This window comes from Pyxicephalus adspersus, chromosome 3, assembly GCF_032062135.1.
Source record: "Pyxicephalus adspersus chromosome 3, UCB_Pads_2.0, whole genome shotgun sequence".
Taxonomy (NCBI): Eukaryota; Metazoa; Chordata; class Amphibia; order Anura; family Pyxicephalidae; genus Pyxicephalus; species Pyxicephalus adspersus.
The window spans coordinates 75135377-75152570 of record NC_092860.1 but is presented as its reverse complement, the minus strand read 5'-3'; the positions used below and the strand labels follow the sequence as shown (position 1 = coordinate 75152570).

The following is a 17194-nucleotide window of genomic DNA, read 5'->3' as shown; positions in this document are numbered from 1 at the left end:
ACTACCAAATTTAAGTATCCTAAACAGCCACTCGAACTTTACAGCAGCGCCCTATAGATACCTTTATGTATATTCAGTAACACAGAGTATACAGTCTTATATATGATCATTTTTTCTGCTTTCATATAATAAAAAGAAAATTCTTAATAGTGCTGTGGTTATAAACCGCAATCCACAGTTGCAAGAGAAGTAACAGAACAAACATTAAGGTTGATGAGAGGTAAACCAATAAAAACCAAAATGTCCTCTTCTGAAAGTTAATAGCACAAGTCTTTAGAAATCTAAAAGAAAAGAGAGATTTATCCTGCAGTTTAAGAATGATGCCACTGTGAACAGCTGGATAATGGCTTTGTATTTTGGGCTGTCTATCTGAAAGTTTTAGTTCACTACAGGGGCATGAAGAAATGATTTGCATGTCTCTACACAGAGTTTCCCAAATGGCCAATAATTTTTTCAGCTCTTGAGGTTGCAGAGAAGTAGGAATGTAGAAATATAAATACATTGTTAACATAAAACCTATTTTAAAAATACTTAAAATATAACCATCGTTTATGTTTTTTTTATATAGATAGGCATTAATCCTGTGCATTTGTTGCAGTGGTTACAATCTGACTTACTTTATTTAGTTAATGCTCAGAAAAAAAGAAGTAAAATAAAATTGAATCTGAGGTTAGGACATCTAATGTATTCATCATAGGAGACATATGTCTCCTCTAGGAATACAGATGCAGAAGAATGCATTGATTTAATCTGTATTGTTAACAAGCATACCCTCCCCAACATGTATGGCAAACAACAAAATCACTTGATGTCTAGGACATGCAGCACAAGCACATATGTAGTCATGGTAAATGGGAGTTTAAGAAGTGTCTTGACATGTTTTAATAAACATTACAGAACTGTACAGGGAATTGTCTTTCCACAGTGAATGGAGTGACAACAAGCGAGCGGCAGTGATGCATGCTGTAGGTAATGTTTAATGAATAGGAATCAAATCCCAAAACCCATACTTAATACAAAGGAAACTTGTGCATGCACCAACACTTTCATACTTTCCCTTGTGATTCCAAGAGCCATTCTCTAGTTTTGAAATGTATAAATATACAGATTCAATTTTAATGAACGAGGGATAAATACACAGTTATTCATTGTTACTATTGGGCTTAAACAGGGACAAGAAATATGTCATCTGGACACCCGGGTATGGTTGAAAAAAATGCAAACTTAAAAGTGGAGCTGTTAGTTTACTTTCATTTCTCTATTGTATGTATAGAGGTATCTTACATAGGAAGGATTAGAATGGTTGTTGCCAAAGGGCAAGGAGCACAAACTACCCTTTAGATAGCAGTATTTATCTAACAGTGATATTTAACATTGCATATGTAAAAAAAAAATGTTATAGCATCCTGATCACAGTTCTCCTAATGTGCATTCGTTTGTCAGTTAGAGTTAAAAATCCTCTACTTTGTAAAAAACTGATGTAATATTTCATGGTTAAAAAACAAAATTTTTTGTATTATTCGTTATTCTTGGTGAGTCAGCTCACATTTGCCTGCTTTAAAAGTAGGCTGTTGAAAGAAAATTAACTTTGTGATGGATGTTTCCTGGAAGCTTTACATTGCTTTTATATCATTTCTTTTTCTATAAATTTGCCAGCTTGGACTTTTTTCCTCTTCATTAGAGAACAGAATATGTTATGGCACAGTGATTCAGAAAGCTCTTTTAAATGTTAATTCACCTTTTTTGGATCCTACAGAGATCATATGCCCAGATGTGTCAATGCACAATATACAATTTTCTGGAGACAAAATATATTGTCTTATATATTTTTGTAAGGCAAAGTAGGAGGGGTTTTGTCAGTGTTTCACTAAACAGCAAAAGTGTTATTTGCTTTTTTTTTTTTTTTAGAAGAGATAGAAACATTCTTCAGTCTTTCATTCAGAAAGGTTTTCCACCATGCTGGAAGAATCCTGACTAATTCAGAGCACTTTTGTCTCGGGCACTTATTTGTTCCTCTACATGAATTTAAATAAATATAAATTTTTCTTAAATGCATTTTTTTTCTTTATGATAAAAAAACACATCATAAACAAATCATAGAGTAGTCACATCAAATTTTCTGATTATAAAATATTATTTCTTCTAATTAGGAAAAATAGTTGTCACTTAAGCTACGTACACACGTCAAAATTTTCTCGCCCGATAATCGGCTCAGGGTGGATATGGGGCGAGAATCCGGGATGTGTACAGCCCGTGTTGTTCATCAACCGTGGATCCATCCTGGCAGATCCACGGAACATGAAGGACAAATCCTAATGCAAGGGAAGGGGGAGAGCGCGCAGCAGGGTTCCGCTCTGTCGCTCTCCTCCTCCCCTCTCTATAGAGCAGAACGGTGCTGTGTATAAAGCACTCGTTCGTGCATCATGCGGTTCTTATCGTTGGAAATGATCGTGAAAGATCCTTTCCAACGACAAGAATTGCACGTGTGTATGCGGCTTTAGAGCCTGGTTTATTAAGGCTCCTCAAGGCTGGAAAAGATACACTTTCTTCAGTGAGGCTGGGTGATGGAGCAAACCTGGAATGGTTGTGGTCCAGGATTCAAAACATTTCAAAACATCATCGCTAATGACGTTTAGGAAATACATTCCTGGTTTGCTATATCACCAAGCTTCATTGATGAAAGTGTAAAGCCTTGGAGAGCTTTAATAAATTGGACACATTGTTTCAGGGTGCCACATTGTACTCCAAGAAAAGTTATACATTTGATATAATATGTATGTAATGTGTTATTTTAGAATGGTATGTTTGTTGCTTTCAGTGGATTCCAATTCAGTTTTTTTCCAAGCCTCACTGGTTCAGTCTAAATGAACTTGTCATTTATAATGAACTCGTCTGCAACCTATTTATTTTGAAATATGACACGTACCTTGGAAATTTAGATAATGATTAAGAGTGACCCACAACAGTTGGAAACAGTCCTGTGCATTGTTGGAGGAAGCGGCTGTCAGTTCAATTTAGTTTTTATTTATCCTGTAAATATATTTGTGTTACTGTTTTCAGGTGCACATTATTTGTTATTCAGGAAAATTGATAGCACAATATTCAAATACAAGATACATATATCTCACACCTAGCTGGCTTTCAGAAGTAGGTTTAAAAGCCTCTGGCATTTATTCATTTAAAGAAGGAAAATACAGTTCACATTATTATGTGGCATTCTAAAAAATTCATTCATCAGTATGTGAAAGCTTTCCCAATCCGTCATGCCTTTGTTCCTAGCTGTGATATAGCAATGCCATAACTTGCTTCTGAAGTAGCTTTTTTAGCACAATTTAAATTTATGACAAAACTTTATATCATAACGTATTAACTTTATGTTATGACATATAGTTATTATCACAAAGACATATGTCTATGTGATGGGGACTCCACAAGGTCTGCTTGGCCAGCTCCCTCAATCAGGACACTTGCTTTGGTCCAGAACACAGACCTATTTCAGCCTTTTTATGTATAGGCCTCAACCAGCCTTTTTCCTAAACCACACCTGGTCTCAGGCTCCAGCTCCGTCTCTCAATCTAGATGGTGATTCCTTTATTTTTTTTTTTTTTTGATTAGGCAGGTTCCTTAGTTCCACCTCCAATTCCTTGCCTTGGAAAGGGATGGAGTGTTTGGCCTACCCAATCCTTCCAATATACTCCAACCCTGGATTCCGAAAAAAAAGACCTACAAATCTGCAGTTCTATGAACTGCAGCCTTTCCCAAGTCCTTTAGTCTCTTCCCCAAGTAAAATGAAGTAAAATACTGCCAAATACCCTCTAATCTGGGCTTTATGTATTTCACTGTGCTACAATATATAATTTTATATAAAGATAAAAATTTCATGTTCTCTTTTAATATTATTATAATTTGATAATATGATGTGTTGTACAGAGGGAAAAATAAAGCCTTTGAATTAATTCATGGATAATGGTAACTGATACCAGGACAGAGAACAGCTAAGTACAGGATATTTTGACCTTTACTCACACTTGATGTATGATGAGTAACAGGAATAACAGTGCAAAGTGATAGGGACCTCTCATATCTTCAGCTGTCAGGCAAAGGCAAATCTAAATGCAATTATTGCAAAGACTGTCTGGCTTTCTAGACTGAATTAAAGAATGCATTATTTTTTATGCATTTAAAAAATTATTAAATTATGCATTTATTTAAAAAAATCAGTAATATTTTATTTCTTTTTTTTTTAGGCTCTGTACAACTCCATCAAGAATGAAAAGCTGGAATGGGCAGCGTAAGTGTAATTTTTTCTTGATTAAAAATGAACAAATTTATCAGTTCTAAAAAGGTTTTTTTTATTGCTTTTAAGGATATTTTTTTTAAAAAACTTGTATGTATGAAGTCGAATGTACTTTTTTTCAGTGCTTTTCATTTTTTTCTCTAATGTTTAAGCTGTATTGGTCTAATTTACTTATGGGCCCCAGAATGTTGATGGGTAAGAGATGGACTTAAATAGTTGAACCTGTTCTCTGGCAACCACAATATAGCCACCCTGTAACTGTAACTTGACATGTCTATCATATTACTGCTTTTCTTAAGAATATCCTCCCCATTGTAGCAGTCTAGTAGAACTGTCCAGCCTTAATCTCAATTTAATTGGCTTAGTGAAACAAGCAGTGATTTTGATTATTTTTTACATTAATAAGTGTCTTTAATTGTTAGAAACTTTATTAACATATCTGGCCTTGTGTGGCAAGGCTAACAAAATTAGTGGCCAGCAATCTAATGTGATCTAGGAAGAGGGAAATGCTGCTGTCTACCTACCACTAGAGCCCAAATATTGTTTAATAAAAAGTTATAAATAGTATACAGAACATGTAACTTTTAATTTTGGAGTAGATTCTGGTAGTGTACTACAGCAAAAATAAATGTCAGTGCAACCCAGGGTGACATCCAAGCACACAGCGTACAGTCTTTCTGTGATCATCGCACTTTACAAAGTGCCAATGGTACGATTGGGTGCCTTCTATTTATTTTAAAAGTGTCTCTTACCTCCAGTACATTTCCTTTTGATCTAAATAAATTATATTTTTATGGGTTTAAGCACTGAATCAGTCAAGTATGAGAAGCAAGATAAAGTTTATATTTCACTGTCAGCTCAAAGGTACACTTTAATTCTGCTTCACAGATCCCTGCAGGAATTAGACATTGTAGTCGATATTGAAAAATGTATAAAATTGTTCAATATGTAAAATCTATATTTTGTGGCAAATGAGCTGTGTCAAGTTGTACATATAAATGGAAATTTAGGCTTAGATTTTTCATTAGGGTTGATGAACTTTTCAATGTGATAGACTGCTCAGGCCTTTCAATAATAATGCATTCTGATCTAAAAGCCTTTTTCAGGCACACTGGGATTGATAACGGAAAACTAGTGAACTGTAACCTTAAATGTGGAGGAAAAGAGAGAGAGAAGTTTTTATAAATACTTTTATATGGTTATTTTTTGTAACCATTTACATAAAAAAATGTCTCTGTAAACACAATTTTCTGTTACATAAAAGGGATAAAAGTCACCTTTTTATATAATGTTAAAAATTTGGTGATACTTTAGGAGCATCATGCATGTAAACATATGATAGCATATAAGGGCTGGTACTGTTTGTTTCCCCCTCTCAACACGTGCTAGCAGATGGGTGCAGGACTGCCCACTCTCATCAATGCTTAGTATTCATAGGCAGATCCTGGTGGGGGCAGGGGGTCAATAGGAGGGGCAAAAACAGTAATTACAGCTACTTACGTCTATAAATAGTTTTGAAAACTGTTAAATTAAACAAAATATTTATGACCTTGTAAAAGACCTATGTAAAATTTGTCCTTTTAAACGTAAAATGGCTCCAATCTGTAGTAATGCATGGACAAAGTGCATGCACACTGAGTCTATGGTCAGGTTACTACTCTGACAGATCTAGTACAAGTCATGCCAAAGAATACCAAAGATGTAAAAATACCAAAGTATGTATAATATACATAAAATTCTAAGATAATGTTAATATGCCCAATGTTTTGGACCTATATTTTATTTAAGAAGTTCAATTCTTTAGTCTACTGATGAGGTGGAATGAAGATATACCAAGCTTCTTGCATAAATATAGTACCAGAACAATGTCAGGAGGAGCTTCCCTTGAACTGTACTATATTTCACTATATTGGCAGCATGGCCTACTGCATGCTCCTCACATTATTTTGCACCATGATGAGCACAGGAAGTAAATGTAAACAGCAAAAATTGAAATCAAATAGAATGCAAGCATTTCTCTCAAACAGGAAGACTTAATTGTAAGCCCGAAGATGCTGTCCCCTTAATTGCTTTCTGAAAAATTGTCTGGTAGAGATGGATATTTTTCTCTCTCTGCTTTAAAATTTCAGAGGATTGATAATGGGCTGCCAGAAGGCAGGGATAAGAACCAGAATGTTTGGGTGACACCTGGAAAACTCAAGTGAGGTGACAGCTCTCTCGGTTTATATTTTGAGAGAATTTGTGCCCAGAACATAAACATGGCTGATTAATCAGTATTTTAATCATTATAGTAATATGGCTTTTGCTTTTACATTATGTTGAGTGTAATTTTTTCTTGTTATTTTTATACCTTAAACTTAAGTATAAAAGGGGTTGTTCTGATTAATAGCTAATGGATGAAAACTAGAGATCACACACACTATACATTTGTGAATCTTCATTATAAAACACTACCTTTGTGTAAACATTTCTTGTTTGATTGCCTCCTGTGGAAAAGATAGGAGTTAGGATTAAGAGGGGGTATAGAGAGAATGTACAGTATACTCAGTGATGGGTTCATGATGATGGTGAAGGAGAATAATGACATAGTTACAAGGAGATTTTTCCGGATAGTAGCAATGGAACGCAGATGCATTGGGATCAGTCCACTAACAATCATTTTGTTGACAGAGTTACAGTAATTATTGGGTCTCAGTTTGCAGTTTATTGTGATTCCACAGCCAGCATAATAGAGGCTTTTGCCTGGCTCTAGGCTTACTCTGCTCTAGCGTTGGAAACATATAGGATTTCTATGGTATGATACCCATCTCAGGCAATCTCACTGAATCATTGTAAGATGCATTGCCCAGGTATTATCCAGTGGTGCTCACTGAAGTTTGTTTCTTGTTGCCATTTTTTGCTTGTGGTGTGTGTGTCAGTTGCAGACGCAAGCAGTGGCAGAAAAGAGATGAGAGTTTTAATTTTCAATACGATAACAAAAAACCTGTTATGTGCATCTCCTTTCCTCTCTGACTGTCTGTCAGACGTTGCAATAGGTGTGCACTAATTTTAACTGTAAGCTGAGCTTCAGCTGTTTACATAGCAACAAGTTTATCACAGCTGCTAACCAAGGTAATGAGGCGCTGGGAGCCTGGTCAGCATTACCATTGGCTGGTGGTTGTTGGGGAATGCAATGCCTCAATTAGGTAGATTTGTTCTTTACTTTCTATCATGTCATTGGGAAGGAAAGTAAGTACAAATCTCTAAGTGGGAACAGACACAGCAGTAAACAAACATTCTGACTAAACAATCATTGGTGACAACCCTAATACTATGCATAACATCAGTGAAATTAGATCACCTAGGGTCTCTTTTGCATCTAAACTAATAGAAACAGATGATAATAATGATGTTGTTGTTATGTTGTATCACCGTGTCATCTTGCATTTTTTGAATCTGAAAAGTCATATTTGGCACTTTATATGCAGATGATTTTTTAATTATTATTTAATACAGTAAAAAGTCTCCCAACTTCTAATGCTAAATGAAAGCCATCTGCCACAATTTCCTTGCAGGCTCTGAGGGTAAGTAAACATAAGTCAGTTAAACAATTTAGTTACTTGTAAATAGATTCTGCTCCTAGAAGTAATATTGGTATGGAAAATCTATTGGTAGATTTACATCTGCTTTAAATAATGACAAATTTATTGCCAAATAAAGTGACCCATAGCATAAATGTAAAACATGCTGTTGATCCATTAGAAATTTATGGGTGTGACAGGTGAAATGGTTATACATAACAACATTATGTCTATATGAATTAGCTTTGTCGAAGGATGATCAGCAATAGAAAACATTTACAAATACAAATAAACAAAATTTGCCTTCAGTAATAAATAACTCCATATCGATAATATTACCATATTTGTCCTGTATGGCCATTCCCACAAGCCCACTTTTTGTCATGTATTTGGGTATGTTTAATAAAAGTTTAGTTGTTGGGATGTAATACCAGCAGCAGTTGATACTACTGCCTGATGTTCATCTTTTCAATTATTGTAAGCCAAAACAAAAGAATCAGATAAACATACAAAATTTCTGACTTGTTCATCATGTACTTGTAGCAAGAAAAGCCATGTACAACAAATCGAAATATTACAGTTGTCAGTTGTAATGCATTTCTAGGAAGAATTCATTCAACAATAAATGTATGCTGAACACCTAACAAAAGAGGAGTAGATTTGTAACAAAAAAAATCAGCACATAAATATTTGCCAACAGTGCCAACAGCTAGATCATCAGCATTATAACTAAATATGTAGATTTGCCCTACAAATCTAATGCTGAAAAACACATTTCCATGAATTGTATTACATTCCAACTTTACCCTCCCTTATCCATGTTAGCCTAAAAACATTTTAAAAAAATCCCCTCCCTCCACCTTGACACGCCTTGAATAGCCAGGCCTTGACACGCGTCAAGATCTGGCTATTCAAACTGCTCTCTTACCAAGTGCAGGTATTTCTTTACGGCTTAATTTGGGATTAGTTGGGCCAGCTACTTGATGTAAATAACATATCGAACATACAATATCACACACGTGCGTTATGTGTGCCTGCCTTCTTTTCTTTGTCAAGGCGCTAGATGGGCCACTAGAACGGAGGGTTAGTCACTGTAATTGACAGCCTGATGGATGGGTTTCATGCACCCACTGTTTACTAGAGAAAATTATTATTTAAATGGGAGAATGTTAGGGCAGAGTGGAGTTTCCTTGCCAGTATTTTGTTTTTCAGCAATTCAGGTTAACTTTGAGAGACTTTACATTGTACGATGTAATGGCATTTGTAGCATCGGTTATCAATTTTGTTGTAGGCTCCCTGCAATGCTTTAGAAGGGCTACAGATTAGAAAACCTGTTATGTGTGGAAAGCAATAAAAAGCTAGACACAGATTGACAGATTATCTATTTTCTCAGTCCTTATAAGTGCACCATCTGTAATAAAGAACAATCCTGTTTGTAATCTTTTACTTTTAAGAACAAAAAGTGCAATATCACAGTAAATTGAGGCTTGACCCCCCAAACACGTTGTCAAGTAATCTACACAACACTACCTGGAAGCAGAGGTGTTCATTCAGTTGTTGGAGACACCACTCGAGATCCAGGTTTTGGAGTGGGTCGCACTTTTTTTTATCAAATATTGTTCATCCCTTCTTCTGAGCAAAGGTTCCACCACTATGGAAGTCCCTAATACACACTGTGTTAGCCATTTATACAAGTCCTTTATTTTCCAGGATAATTTTTATTTTTTATTTATAAGTCATTTAAAATTTTTACAAGCATCAGGTCATTGTGCTTTTCTTTCATTCTTATACTTGCTGCAGTGGATACCCTCTGTGCTTACCTGTGCTTACCACTCTTCTACACTTTAATATGGATTGTTTATGCTGAATCTCCTGACTTTAGGTTTTGTTCAGACTAGCAGTATTTGCAAGTACAACTCAAAATCAATTGAATAGAACTGTTAACATTATTTTGAATAGGTCCATTCATTATCCTTTTTTTGACAGGTGGCAAGAGACATCAGCATTGCTGTGCAGTATTTGGCTCCCAAAGTAGCCACTAGAGTTGGTTTGCTGCCCCTGCCACCTCCTTGGACTTACATAGTAACTGTCTAAAAATTCTCAAAAAACAGCCTGCCCCCTTATTTTTAAACCTGACCCTTCGACAAACTTTGGACCTTCCCGGATAGGAAATGGTGCAGAAAGCCTGTGTGCCCCCTCTTCTATCATTAAAAGGTCCTCTGGTTTTCCAAAAAAGGAGGGGGCCCTTAGCAGGCCCAATAGCTGTCGTTGACAAATAAAAAAAAAAATCTTTATTCTCTTTTTTTACTAACTAATAACTATGTTAACAAGGTCATTCAATGTGTAATGCCCAGCAATGATCCATCAAGCAGTATTTGTAATGTTCCTTGATGGTCCACCATCTTCAATGGATCAGGGACTACTCTATCGTTGGTTGCCGTTTTCGCTGTGACATTATTTGTGTTTGTCTGTCATCTCGGTCACCCAGATAGAAGAGTCTATGATCAATTGAGAATGAATGGACAGAATGGATACACTGAATGCATGAAAAAAAAATATAGGCCCCAGATTTTTTTCACAACATAATATTTATGTAATTTTAGCATTTAACATTAAGATGGGATTGAATTAGTCAGGATGCATAATATAATGAGTATAATGTAATGTAATAATGTGTTGCATTCAGTTAAATGAGGATTTGAAACTCACAAAATAAACACAGTTTTCATCCAAATAATTTGACATTGTTGATCGAACCTAAGAGATTAATCTGAGTAGAGAATATTTTTATTTTAATAGATATATAGTAAATTTGTGTGTATGTGTGCTGTGTAGAAGGATTGGAAGCCTAGAAACTAATTGTTTCAGCTTCTGGGCTTGGTGCTGGACATCATCTATCACTGACAGCTGGCAGTTCCAGCAGTGAAAGCCAATGAGACCCATGAGAAACGCTGGCTCATGATGTTGTTTTTAAATAGTATTGGGACAAATAGCTGCAGTCCTGATGCCACTTTAAAATGGTACCTGGGGCTTAAGTGGTCAATATAACTCGCATTTATTTTGGGGGCGCCAATTATATATATATTGGCCCCCTAATGTAAATGACCTTATCAAAGTAGGTTATTGTTATTCAATTTCTCAAAATTGAAATTATATTTAATATGTACATAGAGATACTGTCAAATTGTTTATGGTAGTGCACATCTGCTTATACATACTTTTTTCTCTATGTAATTGCAAACCCATCAGTCTGCTTGAACCTGTTTAAAATACCAGATTCTATACCAGAGTCTCAATTCAATATACCTATTTTTTTCTTTTTCATGTTGAGGCACAGTGATATGAATAAAAGTAACATCATAATAGCAAAAGCATAGCAAAGTGATTTGCTCTTTTTCAATTAGCAGTTTGTTCTGCATGGTTTCTGAACATATGACCTGCTATATGGATTGTTACTCAAGGGCCTAGAAATACGTAGAAAACTAATTACAATCATTTAAATTTACATTGATGAAAGTGTTAGTATGCCAAAATGTATTCAACCTTATCCTATTAGTATTCATTTTCACTTACTTTTATTAGCTTGCATTTTAAGTTGACTAAATTTAGGGTTATTGTTATTTATAACTATACTTCTGTGGTAAAATTTGTTCTTTAACACATAAAACAATGGGAAATAATTATAGTTTGTAAGCTTCAATGACCCTTTTGGGCAATAATACTTATTTTTGTAGTTGTTTGTGAATATCATTAGGAGTAGTAATAAATTGTTTGGAAATAATGATGTAATATAGTATGTAACTTTCTCCATTTTTACCCATTTATATCACATACAAATGGGTAAATATTCAAAGCAATACTTCTCAAAAAAAAAAAACCTTGTTGTTCTATAAGATTGCATCTGCCTGTCTATGGAGTACAGTACCTTTGGCTTAAAGAATAACATTGATGAGAAATGAGTATGCAAAGTGTTTTATGTTTTGATATCCTTTTGTTTTGCTGCCAATGTACACTGTGTTTTAATAAAACGGGGTCTTTTTCCTCTGTCTTTGGGGACTTTTTTCTGCAAATGATCTTCTTTGCCTAGAAGGAATTCACAGTTGGAAACATTTAATGATACTAAAACAAACATAACAGTAAAATCTGGAAGTACGATCCTATGTCTAAGAAAGCCATAGGCACAATGTTTAATGGTTCATTTTCAACTTTAAGATTTTACAGCCAGGTTTTACTAATGCATTGTCACTATTATTTTACTGTTTAGTAAATATAGGATGTTGATGGGTAGGTCATTATTTAAGAAAATATTTACTTATAGGTTGAAATGGTGATATTTTAAGAACATGTATCTCTATTTATTTGTGTCTTCTTCCATATATAGGATTCCCATGAATTATACATTAGTGGGTTATGACAAAGCTTGGTGTAGTTAGAAATTCTAGTTTGTATTGGGTGGATCAGTAGGACTTATTTTTGGTTAGAACAGTTATTTCAAGTTATCTCTAAATAAATAGTGTTTTCAATACTACTTTAGTAGTTGACAAGCCATTGAGCATACACAAAAAGAAGAAGTGTAAAACAAGGCTTTTTATGGAAAACTATTATAAAAATCTCTAAAATCCTTTATTATAAACCAAAGTAAAGAAAAAATTGTATTTATTATACACAAAACATTAAGTATCAGAAGACATGTGATTCCCCGCTGGGGATTGTCCTCAACATAAATACAAAGCTAGGGTTCCTTACAAATCATTGGAGACCCCTATGGCCAAACGTTAAACTGTTATTGAGATGTTCAATGTCTGAAGGTTGTCTTTCATTTGAGTGTAAAAAAGGACATGGTCATCTTGACAGATTAATGTACTGTAGTATAATACACTGTGATTATATGGAAATCGTGTAGTTTCCAAGTATTCCTTGTCTATGTGTAGTATTAGGATAACAGTAAAATCATTTCTTGAGATGAGGGGTTATTTGAAGGGTGATTAACAGTAGAATTGATTGTTAGGAGAGGAGACTAAAGTGTACAGATGATTGTTGCTGGAAATTATCTTTCATGATCATTTCCAGCAAGGATAAATTAATGAGTTCTATGAAAATATTATTATAAACTAGCATTTATATAGCACCAACATATTACACAGAACTTCACAAAATCCATAGTCTTTCCACTAGCTGTCCCTCAAAGAGGCTCACAATCTGATGTCTGACCATAGTCATATGTCATTAACACAGCCTAAGGTCAATTTTGGAGGTTGCCAGTTAACCTAACCGGAGTACCTGGGGGAAACCCACGCAAACACGAGGAAAGCATGCAAACTCCATGCAGATAGTGCCCTGGCCGAGATTTGAACCTGGGACCTAGTGCTAGAGTGCCAACATCTGAACCACCGTGGTGCCCACCATTCTGTCCATGATAAGTGAGCATACAAGTGTGCTTTTTTCTATAGGAGTTCACAACATTCCTGATCAGTTTTTCATCCATCTGCCATGGTGGATTGACCCTAGTTATAATATACATATTAATACTTTCTATTGAAGCATTGTCCTCTTTTTAACTGCCCTATTATTTACAATTTGATTAAAAAAAACTAATATTTAGTAATAAATAATTAAATGGAACAATGCCTGAATTATTGAAAAAATGAATTCAACAGAAAATAGCATATCAGTTCTGTGAAATTGTCTCTGTGAATCCACTCACTTACAAAAAAAAAAAGGTATGAGAAACTGTCTGTGGCCAATCCCCAATTTCAACCACAATATAGTGCTCACCACCTCAGTAGTGATGTGCCCTTTCACTGAGCAGAACATATTATTTACCCATCCACTACAGAAATGTTGGGAGCTTGAAGATGCAGCTCCAGGTTTACTCCTTTTGACTTTTTAACATGTGCCACGTGCTGTTCTTCTGGGTTTAATTTTGGAATTGTATATGGTATTTCATCATAATTTACAGTTTGAAATTGTTAATATGCTTTTGAAACCTCTCAACTTTATTATGTTGATTACAGAAAGAGATTAAGTAAAAATGCCTTTGTGCTTTATAGCTGGCAGTAAAATGAATTCCCTGTACTGCTATATTAAAAAACAAATCACTTATGAGTAAAATAATATTTTATTGTTTATGCGTTCAGTGTCTTACAAAAACATATAAATCACATTTTTAAAATACTGCTAGGTGTTCCTGCTAATAACTTTTCATTTAAAGTTCTTAATCCACCTGTGGATGATCACATTGTTTTACCATTTTTACTGACAAATATGGATCACTTTTTCATCTTTATGGGTCACATAAGTTTTATCTCACAGTATTTTAGTTATAAGTGTGAAATGGGTTTAGAAAGGGTAATATTGGATATCTTCAATGTGCACAGCAGATAAGACCTGTCAAACTCAAATTTGTTGGTCGGACAACCTAAGTGATTGACCCTACCTTCTGTCCATACTACGAGTGAGGTGAACCACAGATTGTGGGTTATACTTTCCTGATCACCAACCGCAGCACACAGTGAAAGTTTCTGAATAAAGCACACTTGTCCTCACCAATGAGTTGGGACAAGGATCAATTGCACAAACGTCAGTCTATATATTCCAATACACATTTCTGTCAAAGAATACATACATGGTATTCATTTTAAGTGAGAATTTTTCTTATAACCCAGATAATCTAGAAGTTTATCTTTTTAATAACCCTTTGGTTTTCCTTTTGCTGGATATGCTCTCTTTATTTTCTGAGACCTAGAAATGTGTGTGTATATTTTAAGATTATGTGACACTTTGAGCTATATTTATATAACAGGGAATATGACATTCCCTCAAACATTCCATAGTGGGAATCACTTGCTGCTATTGAAACAGATGGTCCTGGAAATTTCTCACGAGTGAATGTCTGATTTCTTGTTTTATAAAAAAAACCTCTTAATTTCACACAGATTAGTTGCAGAAAGCAAACCGTGTCCATTTATGTCAAGTTGGCCCATTTAAATAAAGAGTGAGCGACCCAAAGTTTTTGTCTTCTTTTTTTTAACGTTGCCATTTTGACGTTTTCTCCTTCACCTTTAATACCATATCAGGTGAAAAGCATGCAACATGTGCATGTGCAAAGTTTTAAAAGGTTCCAGAGTCTATATGCAGCATTATTTTGGAACAGCAATTCTTTAAGGTTCTTTTAGGGAATTAGAGATTTGTATTGGAGTTGATTTCCATGAATGGCATGTTTAATTAACAAGCCAATTAAGTTTGCTAATAACATTGCTTTACCCCAGTGTAATTAGACATGTACAGGGCACAAAGGTATACAAAGCACTATGGGTTGAAGCAAGTACAAAAGGCCTACTTTACAGACATATCAATCTAAGGAACCAGGTGATTAAGAAATTTGCTGACTTTAACAGGAGCAACTCAACAATAATGATTGGGTAAGAAGCTTAATTCACCCTACATGTTCTGATCCTTTTCCAGAAAAATACAATGGTGTGCAATACTGACACTATTAACAAGTGTTTTCATAGATGTTTCCAATACTTGTCTGATTCAAGTAGCGATTTCGTTTTAAATAGCTTCACTATGCTGTAGTTTTAGAAGGAATCTGAACACTGCCAGCTGGAAGAGCTTACAATACAGAAAAGTGTTACTTGAGAATTGTTAGAACTAAATTTACATTGTATCTTTATCCCTCCTAAGTGCCTTTAAATTACATTGGATGGCATCATTCTGTGTAAGTTGATGGTGGCCCGGTGTTATAAATTTTAAAAACAGAGCTCTGGCTAGTTCACATTCCTAGCTTACACTGCCGTTTTATCATTTAGGAGGCACAGCATTTTTTGCCAAATACTTTGTAATAATGTTTTAGTTTTCAAAAATGCGATTAAGTATTTTCACCTAATATACCCATGTGTGCAAATGATTTTTTACCATCCAAATGTGAATCCAAGCCTACACATAGTCCGCTTTGTTTTTTTGTTTTTTCATGGTGGCTTTAGGTACTTAATTTAGATTGATTAGCTGTGTAGAAATATAAAGGTTTTGTTTTTTTCTCAACAGGGATGATGTTGATGCAATGAAAAAATCGCCATCAGATAGTGCTGATGAAAAGGCAAATGGTACTCAGTCAAAAAGTGTTAGTCGAATTGGCAGCAGCAGCAACCCATTCCTGGATATTCCCCATGATCCAAATGCAGCAGTGTACAAGGCTGGTTTCCTTGCACGCAAACTCCATGCAGATATGGATGGGAAAAAAAGTAAGTATTATAATGGCTTGTTTCCTGTGTATGGTTTCAAAATGTATTTGGATGTGTTGATTTGCATGTATATGCAGACTTGGGATAATAGTGAAAACATTAGAATGTATAGGCGAAGTTAAAATGTTATAATGGGCATCTCCGTAAAAACAGTGTGTATATAACAGTTTATTGCAGAACATTCTTTAAGGGCAAACTTTACCATTGCATTTGCAAACTACTTCTCTTTGTGATGTGTTTGCACAATCAACTTCTGAAAATGTAAGTGCAATATTATACAAATTTATTTGCTATTAGGGCTATAAAGAAGACATAATTGACAACATAAAGTTAATATAAGCAGTGTATTTCATCACATTTACTCCTGGAGCTTTGAAGTAATACTACAAACAGCCTTTGTGGATGAGTTTCATATCAAGTGTCTTAAAAATATCTATGTGTTTAATAAACAATAATGGTAAATTTGGGTTTTATATTGAGAATACAGCTTTCATTTTCATGCCATGTACATTGGATAATAGGAAACATACAGCATTTGCAGTTTATAAAACATGACACAATGGGGTTGATTTACTAAAGGTGTCAAAGCTGTTTACTAAGCAAATTGAAGTATCACGCTACTAAGTATAATTCACTTAGCTAAGTGAATGTGGTGAAAAATCATGTTGAAAGTATACCCATTCACATGCAGGGAAATGTAAAAGACATATTTTTTTCCTGAATAACTGGAGTTAGCAAAGCTTTGTTTCAAGTGGCACGTTAATGGCCTAAAACCCCTTACTAAATACCGTTACTAAAACCCTTTAGAACCCCACTGTCTCAATCAGATGCCAAAAGTATTCTGGGTTTGCCTATCCAAGCCTGTCGACACAATGTTGAAGCATGCATATGTACCTCGTGTAGACAGTTCTCATGCCATAACAAAGGTGTGAAGTGTGAAGTTTTTTATATACTCCAAATATGCTTTGCACGCTGGTGAATTTTGCCCACCTAGCATAAACCTCTTGAGCTGAAATTACTGTATTAGAAAATCGTTGCAAATATGTCCACTGAAACTTTACTATCACCAGTGCTAGCATCAGGTACCCTTAAGC

At 34.9% G+C, this 17194-nt stretch overlaps 1 protein-coding gene across 7 annotated transcripts in view; it reads left to right on the top strand.

Annotated features, from left to right (window-relative positions):
* The window catches only part of PSD3 (pleckstrin and Sec7 domain containing 3), a 275704-nt gene that overhangs the window by 204743 nt on the left and 53767 nt on the right, over positions 1-17194 (top strand). For all 7 annotated transcript variants that reach the window (XM_072405277.1, XM_072405270.1, XM_072405271.1 and 4 more), the window contains 2 exons: positions 4248-4291; positions 15904-16100. In XM_072405277.1, the coding sequence (XP_072261378.1) occupies positions 4248-4291; positions 15904-16100 (241 nt within the window). The remainder of the gene's footprint in view (positions 1-4247; positions 4292-15903; positions 16101-17194) is intronic.